General features: G+C 34.5%; 1 protein-coding gene across 1 annotated transcript in view; it reads left to right on the forward strand.

Annotated features, from left to right (window-relative positions):
* Positions 1 to 10,877, forward strand: part of SPATA17 (spermatogenesis associated 17) — a 238,274-nt gene that overhangs the window by 55,084 nt on the left and 172,313 nt on the right. The window contains exon 4 of the mRNA XM_012664910.1: positions 5,647 to 5,750. Coding sequence (XP_012520364.1) covers positions 5,647 to 5,750 — 104 coding nt within the window. The remainder of the gene's footprint in view (positions 1 to 5,646; positions 5,751 to 10,877) is intronic.

The following is a 10,877-nucleotide window of genomic DNA, read 5'->3' on the forward strand; positions in this document are numbered from 1 at the left end:
TTAGCTATTAGTTAAACTGGGCTCCTTATAATGTAAGAAAATACTATCTTTTAAATTAAATCTCTCTCTCTGTATCCATTATATATGTAAGATGTTTTAGTGAAAAGAACGTGGGCTTTGGAGTCAGACAGACCTGGGTTTGTATCCTGACTTTGCCATTTACTCTTTTACTGGTTATGTGACCTTGAGCAAATTACTTAACCTCAGGTTTTTCATTTTTAACATGGAGATCATGCCCCATTCACAAGGATATTGTAAGAATTAAAGCAGTTAGCATAATACCTGGCACATTCATGGAGCACAATAAATTTTAGATCCTTCATTTCACTGATGGCAGCTACTTCACCCACTCAAAATGTTCACTTTCTTCTAGCTCTTTTTACCCACATATCTCTAACAAAGCCAATTAAAGATTGATTGATTATATTTTAGTGTGGATGAGTTTTAATTTGTTACCTTAATCATCACTTACTTATTATGTCCTTTAATACCCAATTGTGAATAAAAGGATTTGTCTCAGAAAGGAATGTTAGCTTGCCATTGAATAGATGTCTAGGGTGTTAGGGTACCAGAATCTTTCCTGAGAGCATACCAATTATAGCCTTTCTGGGTGTGGTTGGTGCTGTTTCCAGTACTTGCTGGATTTGAAGAGGGAAGAAGCCCGTGTCAATGGATTTTTAAAAATTTTTTATTTCAGCATATTACAGGGGTACAAATGTTTAGGTTACATATATTGCTTTTACCCCACACGAGTGAGAGCTTTAAGCCTGTCTATCTCCTACGCACCGCACCCCTTAGGTGTGAATATACCCATCCTCTCCTCTCCGCTCCTACCTGCCCAACACCCGATGAATGTTACTACTATATGTGCACATAAGTGTTGATCAGTTAATAACAATTTGATGGTGACCACTTGTGATGCTTGTTTTTCCATTCTTGTGATACTTCACTTAGTAGAATGGGCTCCAGCTGTATACAGCATGATACAAGAGGTGCTAGATCACCATTGTTTTTTGTGGCTGAGTAGAACTCCATGGTATACATATACCACATTTTATTAATCCACTCATGTATTAATGGGCACTTGGGTTGTTTCCACATCTTTGCAATTGTGACTTGTGCTACTATAAACATTCTAGTGCAGATGTCTTTTTTATAGAATGTCTTTTTTGCCTTTGGGTAGATGCCCAGTAATGGGATTGCTGGATCAAATGGTAGTTCTACTTGTAGCTCTTTGAGGTATCTCCATATTACTTTCCATAGAGGTTATACTACTTTGCAGTCCTACTAGCAGTGTATGAGTGTTCCTAACTCTCCACATCCATGCCAACATTTATTGTTTGGGGACTTTTTCATAAAGGCCATTCTCACTGATGTTAAGTGATATCTCATTGTGGTTTTGATTTGAATTTCCCTGATGATTAGAGATGTTGAGCATTTTTTCATATGTTTGTTGGCCATTAGTCTATCTTCTTTTGAAAATTTCCTGTTCATGTCCTTTGTCCACTTTTTGATAGGGTTGTTTGATTATTTTCTTGCTGATTTTCCTGAGTTCTATGTAGGTTCTAGTTATTAGCCCTTTATCAGATATGTAGCATGCAAATATTTTCTCCAATTCTGCAGGTTGTCTGTTTACCCTCCTGATAGTTTCCTTGGCTGTGCAGAAGCTTTTTAATTTGATCAGGTCCCATTTATTTATTTTTGTTGTTGCTATGATTGCTTTTGGGGTCTGCTTGATAAATTCTTTGCCTAGGCCAATGTCTGTAAGAGATTTTACATTTTCTCCTAGAATTCTTATAGTTTCATGCCTTAGGTTTAAGTCTGTTATTCACCATGAGTTGATTTTTGTGAGAGGTGAAAGGTGCAGATCCTGTTTCAGTCTTCTACATGTGGCTATCTAATTTTCCCAACACCATTTATTGAGTAGGGATTCTTTTCCCCAGTGTATGTTTTTGTCTGCTTTGTCAAAGATCAGATGACAATATGAGGATGGTTTTACACCTGGTTTCTCAGTCCTGTTCCATTGATCTATGTCTCTGTTCTTGTGCCAGTATCATGCTTTTTTGTTTACTATAGCTTTGTAGTATAGCTTGAAGTCTGGTAAATTGATGCCTCCCAATTTGTTCTTTTTCCTTAAGGTTGCTTTGGCTATGTGGGGCCTTCTCTGGTTCCATATGAAACATACAATTATTTTTTCTAGATCTTTGAGAAATGATATTGATATTTTAATAGGGATTGCATTTAATCTGTAGATCGCTTTGAGTAGTATAGACATTTTAACAATGTTGATTCTACCAACCCATGAGCATGGTATGTTTTTCCATCTGCTTATGTCCATCTGTTTATGTCCTCTGCTATTTTATTCCTCAGTGTTTTGTAGTTCTCCCCGTAGAGGTTTTTTACCTCCTTAGTTAAATATATTCCTAGGTTTTTATTTTCTTTGTTGCTATTGTGAAGGGTATTGAGTCTTTGATTTGATTCTCAGTTTGACTGTTGTTGGCATATAGGAATGCTACTGATTTCTGTACATTAATTTTGTAACCTGAGACTTTGCTGAATTTGTTTATCAATTCCAGTAGTCTCATGGCAGAATCTTTGAGGTTTTCTAGATATAAGACCATATTGTCAGCAAAGAGTGATTGTTTAACCTCTTTGGCTCCCATTTGGATGCCCTTGACTTCTTTCTCTTGTCTGATTGCTCTGGCTAGAACTTCTAGCACTGTGTTGAATAGAAGCAGTGATAGAGGGCAACCTTGTCTAGTTCCAGTTCTAAGTGGGACTGTTTTCAATTTTTCCCTGTTCGGTATGATGTTGGCTGTGAGTTTGTCATCTGTGGCTTTTATTATTTTAGGTAAGTCCCGTCTATGCCTATTTTGTTAAGGGTTCTTATCATAAAAGGGAGCTGAATTTTGTTGCATGCGTTTTCTGCATCTATTGAGAGGATCATATGGTCTTTGTTTTTGCTTCTGTTTCTGTGGTGAATTACATTTATAGATTTGCATACGTTGAACCATCCCTGCATCTCTGAGATGAAGCCCATTTGGTTGTGATGGATTATTTTCTTGATTAGCACCTGATTTGCTAGGATTTTGTTGAGAATTTTTGCATCTATATTCATAAGGGATATTGGTCTGTAGCTTTCTTTTTTTTTGTTACATCCTTTCCTGGTTTTGGTATCAGGGTGACATTGGCTTCCTAAAACCTATTAGGGAGGATTCCTTCCTTCTCAATGTTGTGGAATAATTTCTTCAGGATAGGCACCAGTTCTTCTTTGTAGGTCTGGTAAAATCTGGTTGTGAAACCATCTAGTCTGGGACTTTTCTTTTAAGGAGGGTTTTTTTATTACTGCTTCAATTTCAGTATTTGATAATGGTCTGTTCAGGAATTTTATTTCTTCCTTATTGAGGCTAGGGAGGCTGTGTGTTTCTAAGAATTTGTCAATTTCCTCCACATTTTCAAGTTTATGTGCATAGAAGTTTTTATAGCTCATAGATGATATTTTGTATTTTCATGGTTTCAGTTGTAATTTCTCCTTTTTCATTCCTGATTGACCTTATTAGAGTCCTTTCTTTCCTGCTTCTCATTAATTTAGCAAGAGGCATGTCAATTTTGTTTATTTTTTCAAGGAACCAACTTTTTGGATTTTTTCTTTTTAATTGTAGGAAACCCTTCCTATTTTAACATAGATTTTTCAGCCAATTTCAGTTTTTTTCCTTTCAGACCTCTTTTCTCAGAAATGGACATACCCACTATTCTGGTGTTACCTAATCATAAACCACCATCATCCCTCTTTTCTCTCAGTTCCCCAGAATACACTGTTTATGTTTTCTGGCACATTTAATCTTATTTTCTTTAGAATTTAATAATATTTTCATGTAGTAGGTAGCCTCTCCCTTAACATGATTTGATATCCTAGTATTTCCCATGCAACCTGAATCACTTCTATTGCTGGTGATGGATTTCCTGTCAGTATATATATTTACAAGTGTTTTTTCTTTAATAAAATTGTTACTGTATATGCAGTAAAAGTATACGGAAACAATTGAAGCCATCCAAGCAGCTATATGACCTTAGGCAATTAGTTAACCTCTCTAAACATCAATTTCCTCTTCTATCAAATGTGGATAATAATAATCCCTACCTCAGAATGATGCTGTAATGATTAAATTAGATAAGCTAGGGAAATGCTTATTTGCATGTGTGATTAATATATACATATGTACATATTTCAATACTTATAAAAAATTTAAACTAAACATCTTTAATTAAAATAGTAGACTTTGGGGATAAAACCCAATAGACTAGGGCATAGTCTCTATAATACCATTTGCTATTTAAAAAAAAATAGGTTTAGAGAAGATGTGTGTTTCCTTAGTGTAACAAACTGTGCTAAAATTGGAAGGACTTCATATCCAAAAAGAGAATCATTTATGATATGTGACTCATTCATATAGATACGTAAACTGTTGGAAAATTTTAGGGAATGAAGTTAAACCTTTATGCAAGACTAAGTTAATATTCCTAATATTTGTTTTTTTCCACAAATTAATACAACACATTATTATTTTGGTTTTGAGTTTTTCTCATAGAGATATTAGAAAAGATAGAAAATATATTATTATATTAGCAAAAATAGGATTAAAAGACATTGATTCTCATGATTGCTGAGGCTTTATAAGATATTTAGAACTGTGGTCTTCAATCCCTGTTAGGGACCGGGTGGAAGAGCTCTGCTTCCACCCAACCCCTTGACCTCTCCATGAAAAATTGTCTTGTAACACTCCTCTCATAAAAGAAAAAAAACCTTACATTTCTGATAAATAAAACCCTTTGAATGTCAGCATTGTAGTTGTCGATATAAAAAGCAGATCATGTCAATAAAAATTTCATTCATTGAAAATTGCAGTTCACTTCCTTCCCAGTTCTATATTGCAATGGTTAAGAGAATGGGCTCTCTCTGAAGCCCTGATTTGATTCTTGGATCCATGATCATGGCTGTATAATTATGGGAAAATTATGCAACCCCTCTTTTTAGCTGTTTTCTCATCTATAAATGAGGTAAAGAGTATTTATCTTACACAAGTGTTCTAAAGATTAAATGCATAAATACAAGAATATTGCCTGGCACATAAGAATTCAATAAATCTTATCTATTGTTGTTATTGTTAAAGAAGTATTAAAGTGTAATAATAAAGATACAAGACAAGATTTTGTTTAAAGGTTTTTATACCGCTGAATTTAAAAACCCCGTTTAAAAAATTTATTTCTATGAGACCACGTACAATCTTTAAGCCAGTTGGTTATGAGAAAAAATCCATTTGCCCAGGAAGCAGAAATGATAGAAATTTGTAAAATAGATTTTAAATCTTTCAAGAGTTAATTTTACAGGTTAGTACTTTTTGAAATAAATATTTGTAAATATTTTAAAATAAATGAACAATATTCTATTATTATGTTTATCTTTGTAATATAAGAAATCTGAGTACAACCTACATTTGCAACCTATGTACAGTTATATTAGTGGAAAAACCTAAGAGTTTATTTGATATGAGTTATCAGACACAATTACCTTGATTTTGAAGTGCTATTAATGTTTTTACTAAAAATATTCAATGGCACATTTTATCTTTTTATTTACATCTGTAGATTCAGAGACGATGGCGAGGTTATAAGGTTCGGAAATACCTCTTTAATTATTTTTATTTCAAAGAGTATCTGAGAGCTGTTTCAGAGACCAATGATGCAATTAGGTGAGTAGTACAATCATTAGTTGTTTAGCTTTGTAATATAATAAATCTGAGTACCACCTATATTTGCAACCTATGTACAGTTATATTAGTGGAAAAACCTAAGAGTTTATTTGATATGAGTTATCAGACATAATTTGGCTTTGGGAAGTGCTTTGGAGCTTTGTCTAGGTTCAGGCACTGAGCTGGTCATTGCTGCTTGTTGTATACAATCCACTTTTCCTCACGTGTCACAATCTGATCGAAAAATGGTTCGTCATTGTTGCGTTCAATAAGAGAAGAGGACACAATTTTTTTGATTTTTGGTCAGCTCATGAGGCACCCACTTACCGAGCTTTTTCACCTTTCCAATTTGCTTCAGATGCTGAACAACCATAGAATGGTCAACCTTAAGTTCTTCAGCAATTTCTCATGTAGTTGTAAGAGGATCAGTGTCGATGATTGCTCTCAATGGGTTGTTGTCAACTTCCGGTGGCCGGGCCACTGTGCTCCTCATTGTCAAGCTTCTCGTCTCCTTTGCAAAACTTCTTGAACCACACCTGCACTGTATGTTCGTTAGCAGTTCTTAGGCCAAATGCATTGTTGATGTTGCGAGTTGTCTCCACTGCTTTACAACCCATTTTGAACTCGAATAAGAAAATCACTTGAATTTGATTTTTGTCTAACATCATTTCCATAGTCTAAAATAAATATAAAATAAACAGCAAATACTAAGTTATTAGCAAAAAAAAATAAAGCAAGAAATGTGCATTAAAATGATGTATAACATAACCACATTTAAGAATGTATTCCAATATCAAAGGACAAATATCCAGCAATGCTAAAACCTAATTACTTTTGCACCAACCTAAATATTTATTTTTGTTTCATGCTTATTCCTTAGGTTTACCTATTATTATGGCTTTTTTTTTTTTTTGGCTCTTTCAATGTCTGTTTTTCCATGTCTATTATTTTCTTTTTTTCTCTTTTCATTTCATTTTTATCACTTTTTTTAAACCTGCTGTCAATATACTTTTTTGTACTTTAAGCAATATTTGCTCTTTTTGCTTTTTCCAATCTGACCTTCATTTCTATGATGACTTTATTTTTCTTTTCAATTGTTTCTTTAGTTCTATCTACTTATCCTTTTTTTTCCTTTTTGGAAATTATATATAATACAGAAATGTATAGAAATTAATATAAATACTTAGAGACCATCACTATCTAAAGTTTTGTGTTACATATTCAGCTAATGCTTTTCTATTTTAACTACTATGTATAAAGAAATAACATATAATAATATTTTATTTAGCCTAAATTTTACATAAATGCCATCATACTGTGTATAAATGTTCTATAATTAAACTTTTTTTAAACTTAACATTAAGTTTTAAAATTCAGTTTCTATACATAGATCTTATTTATTTAGCTGCTATATTTAATTCATTATTTGAACTTAAAACACAATTAATATATGGTTCACCACTGATGTTTGTTTTTTAGTGTTTTCCCCCTATCACAAATAGGGCTGATCATTTAACTTGTCTCTTAGAAGCAGCATGTAGCTGAATACTTCAATCTGGTAGTCCCTGTCTCTAATAGATTATTTTAATTTCTTCACATTTCCTTTGATTACTCATATATATGGTCTGATTTTTTATTCTAATTTAAAAAATTTCCATGCTTTTTCTTGAATCATCTTTTTCCTTTTTTTTTTTTTTTTGAGACAGAGTCTCACTCTGTTGCCCGGGCTAGAGTGCCGTGGCGTCAGCCTAGCTCACAGCAACCTCAACCTTGTTCCCTTTAGGGCTCCAGATTTACGTGTATAACACAGTGTTGCCCCATGCAGGGGTGGGGAACCTGAGGCTTTGGGGCCACATGTGGCCTTCTGGATCCTTGAGTGCAGCCTTTTGACTGAATCCAAATTTTATGGAACAAATCCTTTTAATAAAGGGATTTGTTCTGTGAAGTTTGGATTCAGTCAAGGGGCTACACTTGGGGATCTGGAGGGCCATGTGTGCTCTCGAGGCTGCAAGTTGGTAGGCAGTGAAGTTCAGGGACTAGACAGAACAGCCTCCGTTTGTTTCTAATAAACAAAAAGTAGAAGTCCAGCTCTACCTTTTACCTCTCTAACTTTAAGCTTCCACATTTATTGTATAAGTTCCTGGGTTTGAGTTTGGCTAAGTATCCAGATGAGTCCAAAATTATTTTCTAACACGTGTTCCATGTATTTCAAGTTAGAGAGGGAGAGAGCAGATGGTCTGAATAGTTAAGTCCATCAGCTGAAAATGTATCCACTGGTTTTCATTTCTTCCTGTTGTCTTCTTTTATAAGCTCTTGTATCATCTCTACTAATTTAAGGAGGTAATTGATTGTCACATTTTTCAGGTGTATATTCACCATCAGTGATTTTAATTTTCTTAATCCTTTACCTCCTTTTTATGCTTGTGGCAATTGTTAAGAGACTATGTGTAGTTTCTTTATTTTTATTTTTGTCATCATTTTTATCTTAGGATGGGGTATTAAAAAGGCAGTGTTGGGGAAGGGCCAGGGCAGTGCTCTGGGGGTGGGTGGAGGTCTCCTTGGCTGAGAGTATAGCTCTGCATGATAATGTGTATGTCTCTGTGTATGTGAACTGGTTTAGTTTTTTTTTTTTTTTTTCAGTTGACAATGATTGGCAGTTACTAGACTGCTTGTCACTTATACACTCTCTTCCTGCTTAGAGATCTGTGGCAGAGATGGCATCTCTGTGAATTTCCTCATTTAGTTCTACCTCTTCTGCCCCTCCATGGTGTAGTCCAGGGAATATGCCACAGTTAAGTTTTGCTCTACAATCTTATTTTTCTGAGCAAGGAAGGCATTGCTGTTTTTTCTGTTTCTCCTCAGGGTGTGGCACCTATTTTTTTAGGAATTTTGCACCTGGCCTTCTCTGAAATCTACATCTTTAAGTACCTTGTATCCATAACTTCTCTAACCCTGGTGGAATAGTCACTACTTTTGGTAGCTCTTCTTTATATATATTGCTTCTTGATTTTACTGATGATAGAGTTTCCTTTTATATTTCTTATTGCCTTTGTTATTTTATGAAAGTTATAGGAGAAAAAGGTAGAGATTAATTTTACTCTACTATCTCAAAATTGGAAATATATAGTTAATTTTTTAATGCAAATCAGTTTATTTTCATGTTACATAGGCAGTTTCATAAATGCAGTGATAACATGATACCATAGAGGAGGCACAGAAGAGAAACACCTAAGGCGAAAGTGACAGGTGTGGGTCAGAGCAGGAGTGAGAGCCTCTGGCTTAGGGACATTTCTCAGAAGCAGTGAAGCTGAACCCTAAAGTTGTGAAGAAATTAGGACATTAACATGTAAAATTTCACTGGGATTGGTGCATAGGACATGACTGGCTAAGGATAAATCCAGACAGGGTAGCATAGGCTGTGCCATACCAGGGATTTAGGCTATAGAAGTGTCTCTAAATGCTATTCTAAGAACATGGAATGCACTTCCCTTTTAAAGAGGGTATTGGCATGATTACATTTGTGTTTTGGCACACATGTTCAATTGTATTTTTCAAAATAGTTACATTTAAATAGTCTGGCATGTTTTAAAAGCATCTTCTGGGGTTATTTATTTTGCTGAAAAACAGTGCTTTTCCTTCTCATTGAAGACCATACAACACGTATTTTTTCACATTTCTTTATTCTGTTTTTCGGCACGTATCATTAGAATCAGGACTCTGACTAGCTTTTGGTGTATAACAAATTGTACACAAAGCAGTTTAAAACAAATACATTTATTATCTCATAAGTTTCTGAATCAAGAATCTGTGAGGGGCTTTGCTGTGTGTCTAGGCTCAAGGTCTCTCAGGAGGTTGCAGTCAAACTGTCAGCCAGGGCTGCTGTCTCATGCAAGGGCTTCTCTGGGGGGGCAGATCCACTTCCAGGCTCACTCACGTGGACCTTAATTCCTGGCTGTTAGGTTACGGTGTCCCTAAGATTCTTGTCACATGGACTTCTCCATCTGGCAGCGTATAACAAGGAAATTGCCTTCCCTCAAAGCAAGCGAGTGAGAGAACATGGGAAAGCACCCAAGATGGATGCCACATTCTTTTCTTAACCAAATATCAAAGGGACATCCCATCACTTTTACTATATTCATTTAAAGCGAAAACTAGCGGCCATCGGACATTCAAAGGGAGAGAATTACACGAAAGGGTGAATACAAGAGTGGTGGGGATCGTTGGAGGCCATTTTAGAGGCTCTCTTCTACATTCAGTGACTCACATACGGTATTTCAGTAAAGCATTTTGCCTAGGATAAAGGTTACTTTACATTGACATAAAGCAATATTTTTATATCATGCCTTTTCAAGATTATATAGATTATATTTCAAACCTTAATGTTGTCTTAAAGCGATTATGATTTATCCTAAGTACCTACACCAATAATCATTAAAATTTATACTGTCTGGATTTCAAAGAGAATATGAAAGATTTAGTCCAGTTCTCTGTCTTTGAGCAGGGTTAAATCATTCAGAGAAAAAAAGTAACAAAATATTTTACATCAGAATATGTTTTACAATTGAATTGTGTGGTATACCAGACAACATTGGCCATAATTTAGTTTATCTGCTCTTCTGTTAATAGAAATAGTTTACCTATTCTATAGTTAGTAATAACAAAAATTATGTAGTACATATGAAAAAATACATTTTCTTAACCAAGAATGGATCTATTACAAAGATAAATGGGATTGATTAATTTAAGGCTGAGTTTGCACTTGGTAGACATGTTCTTTTATAACCTCTAGCCTGATATGCAAAAACTGCCCCAGGTTATGAATAAGAGAATTATATAATGGAATTAAAAATTAGCTACAGAGTTACAGATTGGTAGCATTAATAAAACATTATTAGCTTGGAGTGCAGAAAACCACCTTTTTTTTTAAACTTTTGACAGAAATTTAAGATAAAAGTAATGAATTCCCCCAAGTTTAAGATTTGAATGTAGTTGTTGATTGTTAATATCTCATAAAAGTAGCTCTGTTTTGAATGTAAATTTGTCATTCATCTAAATGAATTAGTCCCTCAGCATGATGATTTTTGTCTAGCATGGTTTGGCTAGAAAGATTTTTATGGATATTATTTT

This window comes from Propithecus coquereli, unplaced genomic scaffold, assembly GCF_000956105.1.
Source record: "Propithecus coquereli isolate 6110/MARCELLA unplaced genomic scaffold, Pcoq_1.0 Scaffold94, whole genome shotgun sequence".
Classification (NCBI taxonomy): domain Eukaryota; kingdom Metazoa; phylum Chordata; class Mammalia; order Primates; family Indriidae; genus Propithecus; species Propithecus coquereli.